Below are 26,626 nucleotides of genomic sequence, written 5' to 3'. Positions count from 1 at the left end.
ACAGAGAGAGAGACAGAGATAGAGAGACAGAGAGAGTGACAGCGAGAGGGACGGAGAAAGAGTCAGAGACAGAGTCAGAGACAGAGAGACAGAGAAAGAGAGAGAGAGACGGAGACAGACAGAGCGAGACAGAGCGAGACAGAGACAGACAGAGAGACAGAGAGAGAGAGAGACAGAGAGAGACAGAGACAGACAGAGAGAGACAGAGACAGACAGAGAGACAGAGAGAGACAGAGAGAGAGAGAGACGGAGACAGACAGAGAGACACGGGAGTCAGAGAGACAGACAGACAGAGAGAGAGAGACACAGAGACAGAGAGAGAGAGACACAGAGACAGAGAGAGACAAACAGAGGGTCCAGAGCACTGATAGATTGTGTGTGTGTTCCACCAGACTGATTGGATCGTCAGTCAGACAGAGAGAGAGACGGAGAGCCATGCGATGCCAGCGTGTAAAGGAGTGTGTGTGCAGGCCATGTGGAGGCTGGAAGGTGGCTGCCTGGCTGCTGGCATCCCTGCTAGGGTCCCTGCTACTGGTGGCTGTCGGAGTGATACTGCAGATCGGTGAGTGAGTGTAATGGAGTGATATTTCACCACAGCTCATTTTTGAATTGGGAGACAATCTATTTTAAAGCCCCAAGTTGTCTGAGCTGAGTGTGGAACTTTTGTGAGTGTTTACTGTAAATTTTTTCTTGTTTATTTCACTTTTGGTCCTCTGTAGTTCAGTTAGTAGAACATGGTCCTCTGTAGCTCAGTTAGTAGAACATGGTCCTCTGTAGTTCAGTTAGTAGAACATGGTTCTCTGTAGTTCAGTTAGTAGAACATGGTCCTCTGTAGTTCAGTTAGTAGAACATGGTTCTCTGTAGTTCAGTCAGTAGAACATGGTCCTCTGTAGTTCAGTTAGTAGAACATGGTCCTCTGTAGTTCAGTTAGTAGAATATGGTCCTCTGTAGTTCAGTTAGTAGAACATGGTCCTCTATAGTTCAGTTAGTAGAACATGGTTCTCTGTAGTTCAGTTAGTAGAACGTGGTCCTCTGTAGTTCAGTTTGTAGAGCATGGTGCTTACAATGCCAAGATAGTTGGTTCGATTCCCATTATCTCCTCCACGTAAAATATATGCATGGATGACTGAGTTGCTTTGGATAAAATGCGCCTGCTAAATGGAACATGGTCTTTCCAGAACATGGACTGACCAGGTCAAATCTATTAACCTTTAATGATGTCTCATTAAATCCACTTCAATCAGTGTAGATGAAGGGGGGAGACAGGTTAAAGAAGAATGTTTAAGACTCAAGCTAATTGGGACGTGTTGAGTGCCATTCATAGGGTAGATGGGCAAGACAATAGATTTAAGAACTGTTTACGGTAATAGTTACCAGGCGCACCAGTTGGTGTCAAGAACTGCAACACTGCTGTTTTTGTGACGCTCAACAGCTACCTGTGTGTATCAAGAATGGTCCACCACCTAAAGGACATCCAGCCAACTTGACACAACTGTAGGAAGCATTGGAGTTAACATGGGCCAGCGTCCCTGTGGAACGCTTTCGACATCTTGTAGAGTCCATGCCCGACGAATTGAGGCTGTTCTGAGGGCAAAAGGTGGGGGTGCAACTCAATATAAGGAAGGTGTTCCTAATGTTTCGTATACTCAGTGTATGTACAGTATATATATATATATATATATTATTATTTAAACTGCATCGTTGGTTAGGGGCTCGTAAGTAAGCATTTCACTGTAAGGTCTACTACACCTGTTGTATTCGGCGCACGTGACAAATACGATTTGATTTGATATATATAAATTAGATTGGGTGACATTTCTTTGTGACGTTTTTATTTTCTGATTTCAGAAGATTTGACCGAAATCAGCAGAAGAGCCATACCTGGTAAGTGGTTTTCTAAGTGAATCCCTTCTCATTTTACTGACTGTCCTTTCTGAAACGCACCGTAACATTACTGTTCCCACCTCAGATTTCAGTCCCACGTCACCTCTATGAATACAGACGACCCAAAAAAACATATCATACTATTCTAGGACGCTTTTCATTAACTAACCCACATAGCGAACATAACACAACTATTTATGTGTTTAGGGCCTTTTGTTTCATTGACACAAGCACCCAAGAATTGGGAAGCCAAAGTCATTCCGCTACCCAAGAGTGGTAAAGCGGCCTTTACTGGTTCTAACAGCAGACCAATCAGCTTGCTGCCAACTCATAGCAAACTGTTGGGGAACAAAATTGTGGTTGACCAAATACAAAGCTATTTCTCTGTAAACAAATTAACCACATACTTTCAGCATGCTTATAACATGTACTGCACTGACACAAATGACGGATGATTGGTTGAAATAAATTGATAATAACAATGTTGTGGGATCTATACTGTTAGATTTCAGTGCAGCCTTTGATATTATTGGCCATAACCTGTTGAAAAAAATGTATGTGTTATGGCTTTTCATCATCTGCCAAATCTTGGATGTAGAGCTATCTATCTAATAGAACATAGGGTTTTCTTTATTGGAAGCTTCTATAATGTTAAACATGTAAAGTGTGGTGTACCACAGGGCAGTTCTCTAGGCCCTCTACTCTTTTATATTTTTACTAATGACCTGCCACTGGCATTAAACAAAGCCTGTGTGTCCATGTATGCTGATGATTTAACAATTTACGTGTCAGCAACCACAGCTAATGAGGTCACTGAAACCCTTAACAAGAGTTGCAGTCAGTTTTGAAATGAGTGGCCAGTATTAAACTGGTCTTGAACATCTCTAAAACTAAGAGCATTGTATTTGGTACAAATCATTCCCTAAGTTCTAGACCTCAGCTGAATCTGGTAATGAATGGTGTGACTGTTGAACAAGCTGAGGAGACTCAATTACTTGGTGTTACCTTAGATTGTAAACTGTCATGGTCAAAACATATAGATTCAATGGTTGTAAAGATGGGGAGAGGTCTGTCCGTAATAAAGAGGTGTTCTGCTTTTTCGAGACCACACTCCACAAAGCAAGTCCAGCAGGCTCTACTTTTGTCTTATCTTGATTATTGTCCAGCCAAGTTGTCAAGTGCTGCTAAGAAATACCTAGTTAAGCTGCAGCTGTCCCAGAACAGAGTGGCACATCTTGCTCTTCATTGTAATCAGAGGGCTGATATAAATACTATGCTGCCAGTCTCTCTTGGCTAAGGGTTGAGGAGAGACTGACTGCACTTCTTCTTTTCATAAGAAACATTAATGTGTTGAAAATTCCAAAATGTTTGCATAGTCAACTTACACATAGCTCTGAAACACATACTTACCCCACCAGACATGTCACCGGGGGTCTTTTCATAGTCCCCAAATCCAGAACAAATTCAAGAAAGCGTACAATATTATATAGAGCCATTATTGCATGGAACTCACTTCCATCTCATATTGCTCAAATGAACAGCAAACCTGTTTTTTTAAAATAGACAAAGCAACACCTCTCCTCTTATTTGATCTAAATAGTTTGTGTGTATTGATATGTAGGCTATGTGTGCATTTCTAAATGTATATAGTGCTGTTCTTGTCTAATAACGTTCAGTATTATGTCATGTTTCATGTTCTGTGTTCTGTGTTCTGTCATGTTTCATGTTTCATGTTTCATGTTCTGTGTTCTGTGTTCTGTGTTCTGTGTTCTGTATTATGTCATGTTTCATGTTCTGTGTTCTGTGTTCTGTGTTCTGTGTTCTGTGTTCTGTATTATGTCATGTTTCATGTTCTGTGTGGATCACAGGAAGAGTAGCTGAGGCCTTCACAACAGCTAATGGGGATCCCAATAAAATACCCCCTCGCAAGCAAAAAAATATTCCTAAAGGGAGAAAGCCTGTGAATTGACATATTGTATTTTGCGTGTGGTGTTTAGAATGGTTCCTATTCTCTGTTTTTGAGGAAGTGAATGGAACTAGAAACCACCATCTCAGTGGCTGTAGAATAACACCTCTACAGGAAACAGGAAACTGGATGGAAACAGACCCACATTACTGTATGCTTTTGCTGTACCAACAGAACTTCAAATCCCAGGATAGACTACTGACCGTCATTAACCTGAGGAGTAATACACAGACTACTGACCGTCATTAACCTGAGGAGTAATACACAGACTACTGACCGTCATTAACCTGAGGAGTAATACACAGACTACTGACCGTCATTAACCTGAGGAGTAATACACAGACTACTGACCGTCATTAACCTGAGGAGTAATACACAGACTACTGACCGTCATTAACCTGAGGAGTAATACACAGACTACTGACCGTCATTAACCTGAGGAGTAATACACAGACTACTGACCGTCATTAACCTGAGGAGTAATACACAGACTACTGACCGTCATTAACCTGAGGAGTAATACACAGACTACTGACCGTCATTAACCTGAGGAGTAATACACAGACTACTGACCATCATTAACCTGAGGAGTAATACACAGACTACTGACCGTCATTAACCTGAGGAGTAATACACAGACTACTGACCGTCATTAACCTGAGGAGTAATACACAGACTACTGACCGTCATTAACCTGAGGAGTAATACACAGACTACTGACCGTCATTAACCTGAGGAGTAATACACAGACTACTGACCATCATTAACCTGAGGAGTAATACACAGACTACTGACCGTCATTAACCTGAGGAGTAATACACAGACTACTGACCGTCATTAACCTGAGGAGTAATACACAGACTACTGACCATCATTAACCTGAGGAGTAATACACAGACTACTGACCGTCATTAACCTGAGGAGTAATACACAGACTACTGACCGTCATTAACCTGAGGAGTAATACACAGACTACTGACCGTCATTAACCTGAGGAGTAATACACAGACTACTGACCGTCATTAACCTGAGGAGTAATACACAGACTACTGACCGTCATTAACCTGAGGAGTAATACACAGACTACTGACCGTCATTAACCTGAGGAGTAATACACAGACTACTGACCGTCATTAACCTGAGGAGTAATACACAGACTACTGACCATCATTAACCTGAGGAGTAATACACAGACTACTGACCATCATTAACCTGAGGAGTAATACACAGACTACTGACCGTCATTAACCTGAGGAGTAATACACAGACTACTGACCGTCATTAACCTGAGGAGTAATACACAGACTACTGACCGTCATTAACCTGAGGAGTAATACACAGACTACTGACCATCATTAACCTGAGGAGTAATACACAGACTACTGACCGTCATTAACCTGAGGAGTAATACACAGACTACTGACCGTCATTAACCTGAGGAGTAATACACAGACTACTGACCATCATTAACCTGAGGAGTAATACACAGACTACTGACCGTCATTAACCTGAGGAGTAATACACAGACTACTGACCGTCATTAACCTGAGGAGTAATACACAGACTACTGACCGTCATTAACCTGAGGAGTAATACACAGACTACTGACCGTCATTAACCTGAGGAGTAATACACAGACTACTGACCGTCATTAACCTGAGGAGTAATACACAGACTACTGACCGTCATTAACCTGAGGAGTACTACACAGACTACTGACCATCATTAACCTGAGGAGTAATACACAGACTACTGACCGTCATTAACCTGAGGAGTAATACACAGACTACTGACCGTCATTAACCTGAGGAGTAATACACAGACTACTGACCGTCATTAACCTGAGGAGTAATACACAGACTACTGACCGTCATTAACCTGAGGAGTAATACACAGACTACTGACCGTCATTAACCTGAGGAGTAATACACAGACTACTGACCGTCATTAACCTGAGGAGTAATACACAGACTACTGACCGTCATTAACCTGAGGAGTAATACACAGACTACTGACCGTCATTAACCTGAGGAGTAATACACAGACTACTGACCGTCATTAACCTGAGGAGTAATACACAGACTACTGACCGTCATTAACCTGAGGAGTAATACACAGACTACTGACCGTCATTAACCTGAGGAGTAATACACAGACTACTGACCGTCATTAACCTGAGGAGTAATACACAGACTACTGACCGTCATTAACCTGAGGAGTAATACACAGACTACTGACCGTCATTAACCTGAGGAGTAATACACAGCGTAATCTGTCCAGCTTTCTGACGATCATTCCAAAAGGGGATGAAGACTCAGAACACAAGACTAAATAGAACCCAACCCTATAGAATCTAAGTCGTTGCTAAAGGATGGGCAATATACCAAAGATGTCCAATCATTATTGCTCTATACAACTTTTATCAGTTATTTGGTTAATGCCAAAAGATATAGCATTGAGGGAAAAGTGTTTCCCATACCTCTCCAGTATCCTCAGCCAGTCTAAACCTCTCCTCCAGTACCCCCAGCCAGTCTAAACCTCTCCTCCAGTACCCCCAGCCAGCCCAAACCTCTCCTCCAGTACCCCCAGCCAGTCTAAACTTCTCCCCCAGTACCCCAGCCAGTCTAAACCTCTCCTCCAGTACCCCCAGCCAGCCCAAACCTCTCCTCCAGTACCCCCAGCCAGCCCATACCTCTCCTCCAGTACCCCCAGCCAGCCCATACCTCTCCTCCAGTACCCCCAGCCAGCCCAAACCTCTCCCCCAGTACCCCCAGCCAGCCCATACCTCTCCTCCAGTACCCCCAGCCAGTCTAAACCTCTCCTCCAGTATCCCAGCCAGTCTAAACCTCTCCTCCAGTATCCCAGCCAGTCTAAACCTCTCCTCCAGTACCCCCAGCCAGCCCATACCTCTCCTCCAGTACCCCCAGCCAGCCCATACCTCTCCTCCAGTACCCCCAGCCAGCCCATACCTCTCTTCCAGTACCCCCAGCCAGCCCATACCTCTCCTCCAGTACCCCCAGCCAGCCCATACCTCTCCTCCAGTACCCCCAGCCAGTCTAAACCTCTCCTCCAGTACCCCCAGCCAGTCTAAACCTCTCCAGTACCCCCATCCAGTCTAAACCTCTCCTCCAGTACCCCCAGCCAGTCTAAACCTCTCCAGTACCCCCAGGCAGTCTAAACCTCTCCAGTACCCCCATCCAGTCTAAACCTCTCCTCCAGTACCCCCAGCCAGTCTAAACCTATCCAGTACCCCCATCCAGTCTAAACCTCTCCTCCAGTACCCCCAGCCAGTCTAAACCTCTCCAGTACCCCCAGCCAGTCTAAACCTCTCCTCCAGTACCCCAGCCAGTCTAAACCTCTCCTCCAGTACCCCCAGCCAGCCCATACCTCTCCTCCAGTACCCCCAGCCAGTCTAAACCTCTCCTCCAGTACCCCCAGCCAGCCCATACCTCTCCTCCAGTACCCCCAGCCAGTCTAAACCTCTCCTCCAGTACCCCCAGCCAGCCCATACCTCTCCTACAGTACCCCCAGCCAGCCCATACCTCTCATCCAGTACCCCCAGCCAGCCCATACCTCTCCTCCAGTACCCCCAGCCAGCCCATACCTCTCCTCCAGTACCCCCAGCCAGTCTAAACCTCTCCTCCAGTACCCCCAGCCAGCCCATACCTCTCCTCCAGTACCCCTAGCCAGTCTAAACCTCTCCTCCAGTACCCCCAGCCAGTCTAAACCTCTCCTCCAGTACCCCCATCCAGTCTAAACCTCTCCTCCAGTACCCCCAGCCAGTTTAAACCTCTCCTCCAGTACCCCCAGCCAGTCTAAACCTCTCCTCCAGTACCCCCAGCCAGTCTAAACCTCTCCAGTACCCCCAGCCAGTCTAAACCTCTCCTCCAGTACCCCCAGCCAGCCCATACCTCTCCTCCAGTACCCCCAGCCAGCCCATACCTCTCCTCCAGTACCCCCAGCCAGCCCATACCTCTCCTCCAGTACCCCCAGCCAGCCCATACCTCTCCTCCAGTACCCCCAGCCAGCCCATACCTCTCCTCCAGTACCCCCAGCCAGCCCATACCTCTCCTCCAGTACCCCCAGCCAGCCCATACCTCTCCTCCAGTACCCCCAGCCAGCCCATACCTCTCCTCCAGTACCCCCAGCCAGTCTAAACCTCTCCTCCAGTACCCCCAGCCAGCCCATACCTCTCCTCCAGTACCCCCAGCCAGCCCATACCTCTCCTCCAGTACCCCCAGCCAGCCCATACCTCTCCTCCAGTACCCCCAGCCAGCCCATACCTCTCATCCAGTACCCCCAGCCAGTTCCACTTGTTAGATATATTCTTGAACTTTAAGAAACAGGGATGTTAACAAAGTAAAACCTGCCATGTTGTGGCAGGCAGGAATGTATAAACCCTCTGTACACATTTGTATGTTGACTCCTTCGCTGGTTTAGCTAGCTACAATACTTATTTTCCACCATAATTTGCAAATAAATTCATAAAAAATCCTACAATGTGATTTTCTGGATTTTTTTTCTCATTTTGTCTGTCATAGTTGAAGTGTACATATGATGGAAATTACAGGCCTCTCTCATCTTTTGAAGTGGGAGAACTTGCACAATTGGTGGCTGACTAAATACTTTTTTGCCCCACTGTACATGGTCTAAACAAGCTTCCTGCTGCGTTGTCAAGCTGTGTCTCATATTACAGGAAATAGACATAGTAGAGACGGAGTACAGTACTATGGAGGGCCAAGGACCTCCTTTCAACAAATCATTTGACCAGTCTCTCTCTCTCTCCTCCCTCTCTGTCTTTTTCCACCAGCCAATGGGACCACGACGACAACCTCCATGAAGACAACGCATTCCCAAGGTAGGCAATGTGCTGCTGGGCTCCCGCCAACTCTCACCACATCCACCCCACCTTCTGTCGGTCTGAAACACACCCACGTTCAACAAATACATGTTCACATCCAACGTATGAATGACAAATTATCTAACTTGTAGAGAGCGAAAAAGAGAAAGAGAAAGAGAGAGAGAGAGAGAGAGAGAGAGAGAGAGAGAGAGAGAGAGAGAGAGAGAGAGAGAGAGAGAGAGAGAGAGAGAGAGAGAGAGAGAGAGAGAGAGAGAGAGAGAGAGAGAGAATGAGAGAGAGAGATCAGCACCCTGGGCACACTACAACAAGGTCACTTCCCTTTGCTCTCAATTTACCTGATCCACCTCAATTACTCTCTCTTGTTCTCCCCCTCTCTCTCTCTCTCTTCCCCCCTCTCTTTATCTCCTCCCTCTCTCTCCCCCTCCCTCTACCCCCTCCCCACCCCTCTATATCTTCCCCCTCTCTCTCTCTCCCCCCTATCTCTCTCTTCCTCCCTCTCTATATACAGTGGGGAGAACAAGTATTTGATACACTGCCGATTTTGCAGGTTTTCCTACTTACAAAGCATGTAGAGGTCTGTCATTTTTATCATAGGTACACTTCAACTGTGAGAGACGGAATCTAAAACAAAAATCCAGAAAATCACATTGTATGATTTTTAAGTAATTAATTTGCATTTTATTGCATGACATAAGTATTTGATCACCTACCAACCAGTAAGAATTCCGGCTCTCACAGACCTGTTAGTTTTTCTTTAAGAAGCCCTCCTGTTCTCCACTCATTACCTGTATTAACTGCACCTGTTTGAACTCGTTACCTGTATAAAAGACACCTGTCCACACACTCAATCAAACAGACTCCAACCTCTCCACAATGGCCAAGACCAGAGAGCTGTGTAAGGACATCAGGGATAAATTGTAGACCTGTACAAGGCTGGGATGGGCTACAGGACAATAGGCAAGCAGCTTGGTGAGAAGGCAACAACTGTTGGCACAATTATTAGAAAATGGAAGAAGTTCAAGATGACGGTCAATCACCCTCGGTCTGGGGCTCCATGCAAGATCTCACCTCGTGGGGCATCAATGATCATGAGGAATGTGAGGCATCAGCCCAGAACTACACGGCAGGACCTGGTCAATGACCTGAAGAGAGCTGGGACCACAGTCTCAAAGAAAACCATTAGTAACACACTACGCCGTCATGGATTAAAATCCTGCAGCGCACGCAAGGTCCCCCTGCTCAAGCCAGCGCATGTCCAGGCCCGTCTGAAGTTTGCCAATGACCATCTGGATGATCCAGAGGAGGAATGGGAGAAGGTCATGTGGTCTGATGAGACAAAAATAGAGCTTTTTGCTCTAAACTCCACTCGCCGTGTTTGGAGGAATAGAAGGATGAGTACAACCCCAAGAACACCATCCCAACCGTGAAGCATGGAGGTGGAAACATCATTCTTTGGGGATGCTTTTCTGCAAAGGGGACAGGACGACTGCACCGTATTGAGGGGAGGATGGATGGGGCCATGTATCGCGAGATCTTGGCCAACAACCTCCTTCCCTCAGTAAGAGCATTGAAGATGGGTCGTGGCTGGGTCTTCCAGCATGACAACGACCCGAAACACACAGCCAGGGCAACTAAGGAGTGGCTCCGTAAGAAGCATCTCAAGGTCCTGGAGTGGCCTAGCCAGTCTCCAGACCTGAACCCAATAGAAAATCTTTGGAGGGAGCCGAAAGTCCGTATTGCCCAGCGACAGCCCCGAAACCTGAAGGATCTGGAGAAGGTCTGTATGGAGGAGTGGGCCAAAATCCCTGCTGCAGTGTGTGCAAACCTGGTCAAGAACTACAGGAAACGTATGATCTCTGTAATTGCAAACTAAGGTTTCTGTACCAAATATTCAGTTCTGCTTTTCTGATGTATCAAATACTTATGTCATGCAATAAAATGCAAATTAATTACTTAAAAATCATACAATGTGATTTTCTGGATTTTTGTTTTAGATTCCTTCTCTCACAGTTGAAGTGTACCTATGATAAAAATTACAGACCTCTACATGCTTTGTAAGTAGGAAAACCTGCAAAATCGTCAGTGTATCAAATACTTGTTCTCCCCACTGTATCTCCCCCCCCTCTCTCTCTCCCCCCCCTATCTCTCTCTTCCTCCCTCTCTATATATCTCCCCCCCCTCTCTCTCTCCCCCCTATCTCTCTCTCTTCCCCCCTCTCTCTCTCTCTCACCATCCCACACTAGTCAGTGGAGTCATGTGGCTTTGCTTAGTCTTATTCTGTTTCTTAAATTGAACAGTGGAAAGGATTAGACGAGCTAGTCAAAAAAGGATTCTTGTCGCTATTAACTATCATTATATGAGAGTTCTATTTCCAGACGGTAACACACACGAGTATAATGTCCAACAGACAGTGGGCCTGTTATGTGCTTGCCCAGACTTCCGTTTTGATCCATGCTGTGTGGCACATGTATTATACAGAAAGAAATCATACAGTTTCCAGCCAGTAAAATGATATGGATTGAATTGGTTTGGTGGAGGATTTTCTTCACTTACAGTGATAAAATAAGAAAACTAGATCTAGATACAGCCTCCCGACAGGATAATATGACGTCATCACACACTGGGTCACATTGATGACATCGGCATCAGAGTGAAAGGGAAGACAGTGGTGCTGATTGTTGATTCCTCTGACCATGTGGCATTTGTCTCTGTCTCTCCTCTGCAGTGGGTCTGATGATATCAAATTGTCTCTCCTCTGCAGTGTGTCTAGTGATGTATTGTCTCGTCTCTGCAGTGCGTCTGGTGAACGGGCGTGACCGGTGTGAGGGGCGTGTGGAAGTGTGGCACAACGGAACGTGGGGTACGGTGTGTGATGACGACTGGGACATGGTAGATGCCAATGTGGTGTGTCGGCAGCTGGCCTGTGGCCTGGCTGTGGCGGTGGGCAGCATCAAAGAGTACGGCCGGGGCTTGGGGCCTATCTTGCTGGACAACGTAGACTGTAAAGGAGGGGAGACAGACCTGGGACAGTGTGGCAGTCTGGGCTGGGGAATCCATAACTGTTACCACTACGAGGATGTATCGGTCACATGCAAAGGTAAGGCTCATTGAGGTATATTTATAATAATCCAGTCCAGGGGTATGTAACTCTTACACGCTGACCAGACTGCACGCTCGCGTGTGTCTGCGTACACCATCTCGCACATGTTGATTTTGTTCCCCCACACCAGAAGTGATCAGGACACGCAGGTTGAAATTTCAAAACTAACTCTGAACCAATTATATTAATCATTAATTGGGGACAGGTCGATAAGCAAACATTTATGGCAATTTAGCTAGCTAGCTTGCTGTTGCTAGCTAATTTGTCCTGGGATATAAACATTGGGTTGTTATTTTACCTGAAATGCACAAGGTCCTCTACTCCGACAAGTAATCCACAGATAAAATGGTAAACCGAATACGTTTCTAGTCATCTCTCCTCCTTCAGGCTTCTTTTTCTTCGGACTTTAACTTTAAGGTGCATTACTACAACTGACTAGACTGGAGTGTGGAGCTCAGTTCATCTTTCAATCACCCACATCTGTATATGCTCCTAAAAACCAATGAGGAGATGGCACGTGGGTAACATGCTCCTAAAAACCAATGAGGAGATGGCACGTGGGTAACATGCTCCTAAAAACCAATGAGGAGATTGGAGAGCCAGGACTTGCAAAGCATCAAGCGTCACAAATAGAACCAAGTTCTATTATAGCGCCTGGCTACGCAGATGCGGACGAGTAGTGTGGGTGCAATGATTGAATAACATGTATGTGTAAAACCGCTAAAACCTGATAATTAATTGCACCCACCTGGTGTCCCAGGTCTGACTAGAGGACTAGAGGAGAACAATGAAAGAATTTTGAACTGGCTTCGAGGTCCAGAGATGTGTAACGATTGTTCTCCTCCTCGTCTGAGGATGCACACTTGAGAAATTACAAAACAATAAACGACGTAGACCGACCTGAACATGAGAACTTACAGAACACGAAGAACGCACGAACAGGAACAGACTAGACAAACGAAACAGTCCCGTGTGGTACAGACACAGACACGGAAGACAATCACCCACAAACAAACGGTGTGAACAGCCTACCTTAATATGGTTCTCAATCAGAGGAAACGTCAAACACCTGCCCCTGATTGAGAACCATATAAGGCTAAATAACAATGAACCTAAACATAGAAACAAATAACATAGACTGCCCACCCAGCTCACGTCCTGACCAACTAAACAAAGCTAAACAAAAGGAAAATAACGTCAGGAACTTGACAAGATGAGTCTCTAGTGTATTACTCTTCTAATTATGTTTTGTATAGGAAGGGTCCTTACAATTTCTAAAGATTTCATGTGATGTCAATGCGTGACAAGGACACATCCCTGGTTGACTCACTAATAAAATAATGTATTATTTTAATAACTCTGTCTCATCTCTCCTTAGTTCCAACAGTGGTGGAGTCACGGCGCCTCGGTGAGGCCACCACTTCATCTAGGAGAAACTCAGGTTTAAGTAAGTGATCCAGTTAATTTCTTTCTCTCTAATTTCAGTCAAATGATGTACATAAAATAGTTTGAAGAAGGGTTTGTTTAATTCACTGTATGAACTGCTTTAAAGGAAAAGCAGAAGTCCGTTTGCCTTCAGTCACAACCAGGTTTGTAGAACTGTAGAAGTTCATGGAAGACAACACGCTCACAAGGGCCCGATAAATCTAGCCCGGAATCCAAACTAAATAGTCTGCGATTACACAGGCAACCCATTTCTGATCTTTTCCCACTTATTGGTCTTTTGACCAATCAGATCAGCACTTTAGACAATAATTGAGCAACATATCAGAATTTGGCTGCCTGTGTAAATGCTACCATAGTGAAATGGAGCGATATTCAATTAAGGATTTTAAGCCCCCATTATTTAAATGTAACCTTTATTTATCGAGGTAATGTCATTGAGATAAAATCTGTTTTCAATAGAGACCTGGAACGAAACTAAGACAGCAGCATGGGAGAACAATGTTACAGACAAATCTCAGGCATAACAACTCACAGACATATCAATCAATCAAGTTTATTTATACAGCCCTTTTTTACATCAGCCGATGTCACAAAGTGCTGTACAGAAACCCAGCCTTAAACCCCAAACAGCAAGCAATGCAGATGTAGAAGCACGGTGGCTAGGAAAAACTCCCTAGGAAGAAACCTAGAGAGTGACCAGGCTCTGAGGGTTGGCCAGTCCTCTTCTGGCTGTGCTGGGTGGAGATTATAACAGAACATGGCCAAGATGTTCAAATGTTCATAGATGACCAGCAGGGTCAGATAATAATAATCACAGTGGTTGTAGAGGGTGCAACAGGTCAGCACCTCAGGAGTAAATGTCAGTTGGCTTTTCATAGCCGATCATTCAGAGTTAGAGACAGCAGGTGTGGTAGAGAGAGAGAGTCGAAAACAGCAGGTCCGGGACAAGGCAGCATGTCCAGCGAACAGGCCATGGCTTCACAGCCGCAGGCAGAACAGGCGAAACCGGAGCAGCAGCACAACCAGGTGGACAGGGGACACAAGGAGTCATCAGGACAGGTAGTCCTGAGCCATGGTCCTAGGGCCTGATTACCAACAATGATGAGACAGCCTACAGGTGAGGGCACTGGGCACTGGGAGACGGGTGCCAGGAAAATAACCTTTCACTCAACGTTAACAAAACAAAGTAGCTGATCGTGGACTTCAGGAAACAGCAGAGGGAGCACGCCCCTAAATCAACGGTACTGCAGGGGAGAAGGTGGAAAGCTTCAAGTTCCTCGGCGTACACATCAATGACGATCTGAAATGGTTCACCCACACAGACAGTGTGGTGAGGAAGGCGCAACAGCGCCTCTTCAACCTCAGGAGGCCCCTAAAACCCTCACAAACTTTTACAGATGCACAATTGAGAGCATCCTGTCGGGCTGCATCACAGCCTGGTACGACAACTGCACCGCCCACAACCGCAGGGCTCTCCAGAGGGTGGTGCGGTCTGCACAACGCATCACCGGGGGCAAACTACCAGCACGCCAGGACACCTACACCACCCGATGTCACAGGAAGGCCAAAAAGATCATCAAGGACATCAACCACCCAAGCCACTGCCTGTTCCCACCGTTACCATCCAGAAGGCGAGGTCAGTACAGGTGCATCAAAGCTGGGACTGAGAGACTGAAAAACAGCTTCTATCTCAAGGCCATCAGACTGTTAAACAGCCATCACTAGCCGTCCTCCACCCGGTTACTCAACCCTGCACTTTAGAGGCTGCTGCCCTATATACATAGACATGGAATCACTGGTCACTTAATGTTTACATACTGCTTTACTCATCTCATATGTATATACTGTATTCTATTCTACTGTATTTTAGTCATTGCCACTCCAACATTGCTCAATCTAATATGTATATACGTATTAAGGCCATTCTTTTACTTTTAAATGTGTGTATTGTTGTGAATTGTTTGATACTACTGCACTGTTGGAGCTAGGAACACAAGCATTTTGCTACACCCGCAATAATATCTGTTATATATGTGTATGTGACAATTCAAATTTGATTTGATTTTTGAAAATCACTGAGCTCTTCAGTAAGGCCATTCTACTGCCACTGTTTGTCTATGGAGATTGCATGGCTGTGTGCTCGACTGTATACACCTGTCAGCAACGGGTGTGGCTGAAATAGCCGAATCCACTCATTTCGAGGGGTGTCCACATACTTTTGCATATATAGTTTACATGGAATGCTGATGATTCCCGCCCTCCCCGTATATTTTAGGAGATGGTAGGATCCGGTTAGTTGGTGGACTGGACTACTGCCAGGGACGAGTGGAGATCTTCAACCAGGGCAGCTGGGGGACGGTGTGTGATGACGACTGGGGTAGGAGAGACGCAGGGGTGGTGTGTCAGCAGATTGGCTGTGGCCACGCTGTTTCTTCCACCACCAACGCCTACTTTGGTTACGGCACAGGACTGATTCTACTGGACAACGTCAACTGTATTGGCTACGAGAAGCAGCTGAGTAAATGCTACAGCCTGGGATGGGGGATACACAACTGTGGACATCATGAGGACGCTGGAGTTATCTGTTCAGGTGACAAGCTGTTTCTGTCTCTCTCTGTTTCTCTCTCTCTCTCTCTGTCTTTCTCTCTCTCTCCCTGTATCTCTCTCAGTCTCTCTCTGTTTCTCTCTCTCTCTGTCTTTCTCTCTCTCCCTGTACCTCTCTCAGTCTTTCTCTGTCTCTCTCTCTCTCTGTCTTTCTCTCTCTCCCTGTATCTCTCTCAGTCTCTCTCTGTTTCTCTCTCTCTGTCTTTCTCTCTCTCTCCCTGTATCTCTCTCAGTCTCTCTCTGTTTCTCTCTCTCTCTGTCTTTTTCTCGCTCCCTGTATCTCTCTCAGTCGCTCTCTCTCTCTCTCTCTTTACATTCAATTCAACAACAAAAAATGTCTCCCTCGCCCTATATCTCTCTCTGTCTGTCTGTCTTTCTCTCTCTGTCTGTCTGTCTTTCTCTCTCTCCCTGTATCTCTCGCTCTCTCTCTCTCTCTCTCTGTAATTCATGTTGCCAATGTCTTTAATACTATGTCTGCTATTCCTGTTTTGTTCTCTCTGTGTAGGTTCAGGCTCCACCACAGTTCCTCCCAAGAACACTGCCACAATGCCCATGGCAAGGGGATTCTTCCAGACTGCCAGCATTGCAGGCAATTATTTAGCTTTAGTATTATAATGTAATAATAGTGTGGTCCCCATCAGACCACACTGCTCCACCTGCACCTCTATCCTATGACCAGTAGAGGGTGCTGTTTCATCTCTAAGTTTCTCTAAATCTGAGACAGCGGTGCCACTCAATACATGGTGGTGATGGAGCAAGTAAATGAAGTCACCCCTATAGAGATCCTATTAAATTACTAGAGGGGCTACATAATTTCCTAAACCCTCAAAGTTCCAGAACATGGTGAAAACGGCAGCCATTTTGGTCAGTCTAATTGGACTGAATGCAGTAGAGGCAGGAAGTGATGCATTTCCCGATTTGACTAATGCAGGAAAATAAAAGTAAGACGTGATGGGTATCAGAAATTGTGTAACAGAATTATAGTCAACCTAAAATATTGTCATGTTATAAACACAGCTTATATGGGTTTTATGCCAATTTTCTGTAAAATAACCTTTAAAATATATGTAAAAAGACCATAATAAAAATAAAAAATAAATTTCCAAGCTGTGACTGATATTATATGATACAATATCAGTATTTGCATTTACAACTTGTCTAAGCTGTGGATTGACTGTATTGTTTGAATTGAATGTTGGCATATGGGTAGTTCATTTGATCCATTTATAGAATCATTCCTCTAAAACTGTCTGGCTAGCTAGCTAACAAACACACAGTGCAGACACATTCTTCAAATGTAATTGTTTTACACAATATTTTATCACAGCCCTGGCAAACCAAGGTTGACCCATTCCCTGACCAAAATGGCTGACCTGTTATACTAGCATGAGAAGGTTAATGTCCATTCTGGTATTCTAATTCCTAATTCGACCCCACCCCCTCTCTCCTCACAGAGGATGGGACACCCTCGGCTGTCCACTGTAGGCATCAGCTTGGTCGTGTAGACCGACTCGTCAATTCTGATTCTAATGCATTGCTCGTCTTATTCTAGTGACCGACCGAACAGATCCAGTCAAGACCACTACTACAACTACTGTGACAACGACAACGGTTGCTACGACAACCAAAGGTAGTGGTGATGCTGCCCCCCCCCCCCCCCCCCCCCATGTGACAAATGAAAGGGAATTATCTCTAGCTAATGTACTCTAAACAGATATATCTGTTTTTATAATACTGGCTTATTATTTAAGCAATAAGGCCCGAAGGGGTGTTGTATATGGCCAATATACCACGGCTAAGGGCTGTTCTTACGCACGACGGATCGCGGAGTGCCTGGACACACCCCTTAGCTGTAGTATATTGGCCATACACCACAAACCCCCGAGGTGCCTTGTTGCTATTATAAACTGGTTATCAACGTAATTCGAGCTGTAAAAATACACGTGTTGTCATACCCGTGGTATACGGTCTGATATACCACGGCTGTCAGCCAATCAGCATTCAGAGCTCTAACCCATTTCTAGATTAAAGCCATTGTGCAACAAGGAAGCATAGTAACACCTTTTACCTGATAAATCTCTCCGTGAAGAATGTGCCTCTCTGTGTGTCTCCTCCAGAGCGTCCCATCATCCGCGTGGTGAACGGTAATAGCAGCTGCCAGGGTCGCGTGGAGGTGTTCCACAGAGACCTCTGGGGCACGGTGTGTGACGACGACTGGGGGCTGCCTGACGCCCAGGTGGTGTGTAGGCAGCTGGGATGTGGTCCCGTCATCGCAGCCAAGATCCTGGCCTTCTTCGGCTACGGCTCGGGTCACATCTTGCTGGACAACGTGGACTGTACGGGCAGTGAAATAAAACTGGAGAATTGTTTCAACCTGGGCTGGGGACAGCACAACTGTGGACACCATGAAGATGCTGGTGTTATCTGTGCACGTAAGACTGACTGGGACTATGGCAATAGAACTTCTTTGTCCGATGTGAATCAGATATTTATCTTTTGATCAGCTGCAGGCAGGACTGAGTAGTAGTAGTAGTAGTAGTAGTAGTAGTAGTACTAGTAGTAGTAGTATAATAGTAGTAGCAGTAGTAGTACTAGTAGTATAATAGTAGTAGCAGTAGTAGTACTAGTAGTAGTAGTATAATAGTAGTAGCAGTAGTAGTACTAGTAGTATAATAGTAGTAGCAGTAGTAGTACTAGTAGTAGTAGTAGTAATAGTAGTAGAAGTAGTAGTAGTAGTAGTAGTAACAGTAGTAGTAATAGTAGTAGTAGTACTAGTATAGTAGTAGTAATAGTAGTACTAGTAGTAGTAGTAGTAATAGTAGTAATAGTAGTAGTAGTAGTAATAGTAGCAGTAGTAGTAGTACTAGTAGTAGTACTAGTAGTAGTAGTAGTAGTAGTAGTAGTAGTAGTAGTACTAGTAGACTGAGTAATGTTGTAGTAATAGTAAGAGTAGTAGTAGTAGTACTAGTAGACTGAGTAATGTTGTAGTACTAGTAGTAGTAGTAGCAGTAGTAGTAGTAGTAGTACTAGTAGTAGTAGTAGTAGTAGTACTAGTAGTAGTAGTAGTAGTAGTAGTAGTAGTACTAGTAGTACTAGTAGTAGTAGTAGTAGTAGTAGTAGTACTAGTAGTAGTAGTACTAGTAGTAGTACTAGTAGTAGTAGTAGTAGTAGTAGTACTAGTAGTACTAGTAGTACTAGTAGTAGTAGTACTAGTAGTACTAGTAGTACTAGTAGTAGTAGTAGTAGTAGTACTAGTAGTACTAGTAGTAGTAGTACTAGTAGTAGTAGTAGTAGTAGTAGTAGTAGTAGTAGTAGTAGTAGTACTAGTAGTAGTACTAGTAGTAGTAGTAGTAGTAGTAGTAGTAGTAGTACTAGTAGTACTAGTAGTAGTAGTACTAGTAGTAGTAGTACTAGTAGTACTAGTAGTAGTAGTACTAGTAGTACTAGTAGTAGTAGTACTAGTAGTACTAGTAGTAGTAGTAGTAGTAGTAGTAGTAGTAGTAGTAGTAGTAGTAGTAGTAGTAGTACTAGTAGTACTAGTAGTAGTAGTAGTAGTAGTACTACTAGTAGTAGTAGTAGTAGTAGTAGTAGTAGTAGTAGTAGTAGTAGTAGTAGTAGTAGTAGTAGTACTAGTAGTAGTAGTAGTAGTACTAGTAGTAGTACTAGTAGTAGTACTAGTAGTAGTAGTAGTACTAGTAGTAGTACTAGTGGTAGTAGTAGTAGTAGTACTAGTAGTAGTACTAGTAGTACTAGTAGTAGTACTAGTAGTAGTACTAGTAGTACTAGTAGTAGTACTAGTAGTAGTACTAGTAGTAGTACTAGTAGTAGTAGTACTAGTAGTAGTAGTACTAGTAGTAGTAGTACTAGTAGTAGTACTAGTAGTAGTACTAGTAGTAGTAGTAGTAGTACTAGTAGTAGTAGTAGTAGTAGTACTAGTAGTAGTAGTAGTAGTAGTAGTACTAGTAGACTGAGTAATGTTGTCCACCAGCCATCTCCAACCGTCTGGTTTCATAGCTCCTCAGAATGGAGTTTAAAATTCTATTGAATGGAAGCCTATGACAGGAGTGGATGAAAGCAACCGCTGGTTGTAATTGGCTGATCTCTATTCATCACCATCTAGCATAACCCTTGACGTCCCCTCTACATTGTGGACTTCAAAGTGCGACCAGCGCAAGAGAGATTTAAAGTTTGGAAAAATCTCAAAGTACGTTTCTTAGAAATGGTTTTCACATAAACTGTAAATACCGGAACTCAATTGGTCGTGACAAAAATAATACGTCTGACGTGATACATTTATTTTGATTGCCGCTTTTCGCCATTCATCAAAGTCCCATCTAATACAACTGTAGCAGGTCGCAGCCTCTCCAGACTCGATTTAGAGCCACAGTGGCTGGAATTTGCTCAGAATTTGTATTGATTAGCGTGTCACTCAGTAATTACACATCCTCTAAGTTCCAAACAGGAGCACACTGTGACCAGGCTCTACTATGTACATAGTGAAGTAAACACACGTTGGTTTTACTGTACTTGTGAGGACCAACAATTGATTTCCATTCAAAGCCTATTTTCCCCAACCCCCCAACCCCAACCCCAACACCCCAACCCCAACACCCCAACCCCAACCCCCCAACCCCAACCCCAACACCCCAACCCCAACCCCCCAACCCCCCAACCCCAACCCCAACACCCCAACCCCAACCCCCCCACCCCCCAACCCCAACCCCAACACCCCAACCCCAACCCCAACCCCCCAACCCCCCAACACCCCAACCCCAACCCCCCAACACCCCAACCCCAACCCCCCAACCCCCCAACCCCAACCCCAACACCCCAACCCCAACCCCAACCCCAACCCCCCAACCCCAACACCCCAACCCCAACACCCCAACCCCAACACCCCAACCCCAACACCCCAACCCCAACCCCAACACCCCAACCCCAACACCAACCCCAACACCCAACACCCCAACCCTAACCCCAACCCCAACCCCAACACCCCAACCCCAACACCCCACACCCCAACCCCAACCCCAACACCCAACACCCCAACCCTAACCCCAACCCCAACCCCAACACCCCAACCCCAACCCCAACCCCAACACCCCAACCCCAACACCCCAACCCCAACCCCAACACCCAACACCCCAACCCTAACCCCAACCCCAACCCCAACACCCCAACCCCAACCCCAACCCCAACACCCCAACCCCAACCCCAACCCCAACCCCAACACCTAAACCTTAACCTTAACCCCAACCCCAACCCCAACCCCAACACCTAAACCTTAACCCCAACCCCAACACCTAAACCTTAACCCCAACCCCAACACCCCAACACCCCAACCCCAACACCCAACACCCCAACACCCCAACCCCAACCCCAACACCCCAACACCCCAACACCCCAACCCCAACCCCAACCCCAACACCTAAACCTTAACCCCAACCCCAACACCTAAACCCCAACCCTAACCCCAACCCCAACCCCAACACCCCAACCCCAACCCTAAACCCCAACCCCAACCCCAACCCCAACCCCAACACCCCAACCCCAACACCCCAACACCCCAACCCCAACCCCAACACCCCAACACCCCAACCCCAACCCCAACACCTAAACCTTAACCCCAACCCCAACCCCAACACCCCAACACCCCAACCCCAACCCCAACACCCCAACACCCCAACACCAACCCCAACACCCCAACACCAACCCCAACCCCAACCCCAACCCCAACCCCAACACCTAAACCTTAACCCTAAAATTGACATTTTCCTTGTGAGGGCCAGCAAAAATGTCCTCACTTGTCAGCATTTTCCTTGGTTGATTATTCTGGAACAGGTCAAAATCTAAGGTTCTTCTTTAATATAAACGACGTAGGTAAGTTACACAATATTAAAACCAGAACACACAAGTACAAGCCCCACATTCACATTTGGTTCGGGGCCAGCCTGGTCCAAGAGCGGTAATCATCGTGGTCTCATTTTACATAATTTAGCAGACACTCTTATCCAGAGCGACTTACAGGAGTATTTGGCGTTAAATGCCTTGTTCAAGGGCACAGACTTTTCACCTAGTCGGCTCAGGGATTCAAACCAGCAACCATTCGGTTACTGGCCCAAGGCTCTTAATAACTGCTACGCTACCTGTCGCCCAATGTTGCGTCCTTAGCGCACCGGGTGGCTTGAAGTGGCGAGAGAGAGAGAGAGAAGCTGAATCGGTCAATCGATCGAACAACATAGCATTACTTCACTCAGAGCGGCGGTCCAGGTCGTTTGCCTCTACCGAGCAGGGTAACGGTCTCTCCCAGTAGCAGCTCCTCTTTCCCCAGGCGTCGTCAGCAGGCTTCATGCAGGTGGAAGCTCGTTAAAACCCCATGCTGTTCAGGTGTACCGGCATGGTTCCAAACCAGACAGCTAGTGGGACTCACTCAGTCCCTCATTCACTCAACAAGTCAAACACTCTCAGAAAAAAAGGTTTATAAAAGCTCAAGTAAAATAATATAGAACATTTGACTAAATAATGGGGTATTCAGCCTCTCTGGGGTATTCAGCATATCTGGGGTATTCAGCATATCTGGGGTATTCAGCCTCTCTGGGGTATTCAGCCTCTCTGGGGGTATTCAGCCTCTCTGGGGTATTCAGCCTCTCTGGGGTATTCAGCCTCTCTGGGGTATTCAGCCTCTCTGGGGGTAATCAGCCTCTCTGGGGGTAATCAGCTTCTCTGGGGGTAATCAGCCCCTCTGGGGTATTCAGCCTCTCTGGGGGTAATCAGCCTCTCTGGGGGTAATCAGCCTCTCTGGGGGTAATCAGCCCCTTAGGGGGTAATCAGCCTCTCTGGGGTAATCAGCCTCTCTGGGGTAATCAGCCTCTCTGGGGTAATCAGCCTCTCTGGGGTAATCAGCCTCTCTGGGGGTAATCAGCCTCTCTGGGGTAATCAGCCTCTCGGGGGGCAATCAGCCTCTCTGGGGGTAATCAGCCTCTCTGGGGGTATTCAGCCTCTCTGGGGTAATCAGCCTCTCTGGGGGTAATCAGCCTCTCTGGGGGTAATCAGCCTCTCTGGGGTAATCAGCCTCTCGGGGGGTAATCAGCCTCTCTGGGGGTATTCAGCTTCTCTGGGATAATCAGCCTCTCTGGGGGTATTCAGCCTCTCTGGGGGTAATCAGCCTCTCTGGGGGTATTCAGCCTCTCTGGGGTAATCAGCCTCTCTGGGGGTAATCAGTTTCTCTGGGGGTAATCAGCCTCTCTGGGGTAATCAGCCTCTCGGGGGGTAATCAGCCTCTCTGGGGGTAATCAGCCTCTCTGGAAGCCTGCAGGCCAAACCGTTCTTAAAGACTAAATAAGACACAGTAGAGAAAAGAGGAATAAAAAGAGAGGAAGATGTCCTTCCTGTGACTAAGGTCTTCATCATGTCAGAGGAAGATGTCCTTCCTGTGACTAAGGTCTTCATCATGTCAGAGGAAGATGTCCTTCCTGTGACTAAGGTCTTCATCATGTCAGAGGAAGACGTCCTTCCTGTGACTAAGGTCTTCATCAAGTCAAAGGAAGACGTCCTTCCTGTGACTAAGGTCTTCATCATGTCAGAGGAAGATGTCCTTCCTGTGACTAAGGTCTTCATCATGTCAGAGGAAGATGTCCTTCCTGTGACTAAGGTCTTCATCATGTCAGAGGAAGATGTCCTTCCTGTGACTAAGGTCTTCATCATGTCAGAGGAAGACGTCCTTCCTGTGACTAAGGTCTTCATCAAGTCAGAGGAAGACGTCCTTCCTGTGACTAAGGTCTTCATCATGTCAGAGGAAGATGTCCTTCCTGTGACTAAGGTCTTCATCATGTCAGAGGAAGGCGTCCTTCCTGTGACTAAGGTCTTCATCAAGTCAGGGAAAGATGTCCTTCCTGTGACTAAGGTCTTCATCATGTCAGAGGAAGACGTCCTTCCTGTGACTAAGGTCTTCATCAAGTCAGAGTTATCAGAGCAGACCAGGTGAACCTTAGTGAACCTCTGATGATAAGGGGATCACAAAGTAGACTTCCAGAGCAGTTATCTTCTAATATAACTGATTAGCTGATCAATGGAATAACTCACAACAATGTTTTGAGGGCTCTGGTATAGATTGTTCTGAGCGAACTGTATCACCAGTTGTTCTCAAGTAGATGACCGCTCCCCAGGGGAAACATACACAACAGAAACCTCATACTATCTCCCTCTCCTTCTCCAGCCTTTCAGCCTGTTCAAACTGGAAGAGGCTTCACCATGACAGAAACAACGCGCACCACTAGACCACCAAGTGACGGTAAGTCTTCTACCTGTTCAGGTTTAGCTACATGTTCCTGGTTCAAGTTAAGGTGAAAGGTCAACACACATTCACGGCATCACTTTTCAGAGGCCATCTTCCATAATGCATCTTATTTCATTTATGTCTCAGGACCAGCCATGGTGTGTGGTATGTGTCTCTAGTGTTAAATCAAATCAAATCAAATCAAATCCAATCAAATGTATTTATATAGCCCTTCGTCCATCAGCTGATATCTCAAAGTGCTGTACAGAAACCCAGCCTAAAACCCCAAACAGCAAGCAATGCAGGTGTAGAAGCAATGTTAATTTGCTCCAGAATATGTGACTGTTTCTACCCTCTGTTTCCCTCTAGGCATGGTGAGGTTGGTGGGCGGGCAGCACCACTGCGAGGGCCGGGTGGAGATCCTCTCGGGGGCGAAATGGGGTACGGTGTGTGACGACGCCTGGGACATGCCAGATGCCCAGGTGGTGTGTCGCCAGCTGGGCTGCGGGCAGGCTACTGCGGCGAGCGGGGAGGCTTACTTCGGGCGCGGCAGCGGCACCATCCTCCTGGACAATCTGAAGTGCAGTGGCTCCGAGGCCTCGCTCCAGCAGTGCTCACACATATCCTGGGATGTACACAACTGTGACCATTCTGAAGACGCCGGCGTCACGTGCTCACTGTCGTGATTCGAGCAGCGATTCGCCGCCAGGGAGTCATCAAACTACTCCCACCTCCACTGCCAACTAATAGGATGGGCGCCGTGGTGGGCATAACCCGGGACTTGTAAACATGATGTAAATAACAGCTCACCCCAATGCCAAATGGAAGGAAGACACCAACAACAACAAAAAATCTAAAAATAAAGAAAGAAAACAAATTAACATATGACATTATATATTATAAAATATTATATCTATTCCTATTAAGCACTTTATAAATATATAAATAAAAAAAGATGATATATAAAACGCTTCACACATTTTTTGATATTTGATAAACAGAAGAAAACCAAAGCTTTAAACCAACTCTCTCTCTCTCTCTCTCTCTCTCTCTCTCTCTCTCTCTCTCTCTCTCTCTCTCTCTCTCTCTCTCTCTCTTTCTTTTTCTCTCTCTCTCTCTCTCTCCCGTCAAGGTGCTCAAATATTTAGCTTACATGCCAGAACCTGGTAGTAGGTGAATTCTTTGATGGTTAAGTAAGGTATTATAGGCTATGCTGGTGTGAGATCATACATTATTCAATGTCTAGATGATAGAGGTCCCACCACACACCTTCTGCTCACTAGCACACATTCTGTACTACACTACAACAGAAACAGACATACTGCACTACACTACAACAACAGAAACAGACATACTGCACTATAACAACAGAAACAGACATACTGCACTATAACAATAGAAACAGACATACTGCACTACAACAACAGAAACAGACATACTGCACTACAACAACAGAAACAGACATACTGCACTATAACAACAGAAACAGACATACTGCACTATAACAACAGAAACAGACATACTGCACTATAACAACAGAAACAGACATACTGCACTATAACAACAGAAACAGACATACTGCACTATAACAACAGAAACAGACATACTGCACTATAACAACAGAAACAGACATACTGCACTACAACAACAGAAACAGACATACTGCACTATAACAACAGAAACAGACATACTGCACTACAACAACAGAAACAGACATACTGCACTATAACAACAGAAACAGACATACTGCACTACAACAACAGAAACAGACATACTGCACTATAACAACAGAAACAGACATACTGCACTATAACAACAGAAACAGACATACTGCACTACAACAACAGAAACAGACATACTGCACTACAACAACAGAAACAGACATACTGCACTACAACAACAGAAACAGACATACTGCACTACAACAACAGAAACAGACATACTGCACTATAACAACAGAAACAGACATACTGCACTATAACAACAGAAACAGACATACTGCACTATAACAACAGAAACAGACATACTGCACTACAACAACAGAAACAGACATACTGCACTATAACAACAGAAACAGACATACTGCACTATAACAACGGAAACAGACATACTGCACTATAACAACAGAAACAGACATACTGCACTACAACAACAGAAACAGACATACTGCACTATAACAACAGAAACAGACATACTGCACTACAACAACAGAAACAGACATACTGCACTACAACAACAGAAACAGACATACTGCACTACAACAACAGAAACAGACATACTGCACTATAACAACAGAAACAGACATACTGCACTATAACAACAGAAACAGACATACTGCACTACAACAACAGAAACAGACATACTGCACTACAACAACAGAAACAGACATACTGCACTATAACAACAGAAACAGACATACTGCACTACAACAACAGAAACAGACATACTGCACTACAACAACAGAAACAGACATACTGCACTACAACAACA

The 26,626-nt window shown here is 45.5% G+C and overlaps 1 protein-coding gene across 1 annotated transcript; it reads left to right on the top strand.

The window, feature by feature from the left end:
- Positions 1 to 435: 435 nt before the first annotated feature.
- Positions 436 to 25,104, top strand: LOC139536745 (scavenger receptor cysteine-rich domain-containing group B protein). The gene is made up of 10 exons (XM_071337340.1): positions 436 to 562; positions 8,661 to 8,708; positions 11,506 to 11,808; positions 13,190 to 13,258; positions 15,533 to 15,847; positions 16,367 to 16,450; positions 17,414 to 17,491; positions 17,979 to 18,293; positions 24,077 to 24,151; positions 24,506 to 25,104. The coding sequence occupies exons 1-10, from the start codon at positions 436 to 438 to the stop codon at positions 24,820 to 24,822; spliced, it is 1,731 nt and encodes a 576-aa protein (XP_071193441.1). The 3' UTR covers positions 24,823 to 25,104.
- Positions 25,105 to 26,626: the final 1,522 nt, after the last annotated feature.

This window comes from Salvelinus alpinus, chromosome 13 (genome assembly GCF_045679555.1).
Source record: "Salvelinus alpinus chromosome 13, SLU_Salpinus.1, whole genome shotgun sequence".
In the NCBI taxonomy this organism is placed as follows: domain Eukaryota; kingdom Metazoa; phylum Chordata; class Actinopteri; order Salmoniformes; family Salmonidae; genus Salvelinus; species Salvelinus alpinus.
Note: the sequence above shows the minus strand (reverse complement) of the source record. Positions and strands in the feature narration are given on the sequence as shown.

Bases quoted from the DNA above. Each gene is read 5' to 3' on its own strand.
- LOC139536745 (XM_071337340.1), top strand. From the start codon at position 436: ATGCGATGCCAGCGTGTAAAGGAGTGTGTGTGCAGGCCATGTGGAGGC. The intron at 8,709-11,505 runs GTAGGCAATGTG...TCGTCTCTGCAG, and splicing joins GAAGACAACGCATTCCCAAG to TGCGTCTGGTGAACGGGCGT. The intron at 15,848-16,366 runs GTGACAAGCTGT...CTCTCTGTGTAG, and splicing joins CGCTGGAGTTATCTGTTCAG to GTTCAGGCTCCACCACAGTT.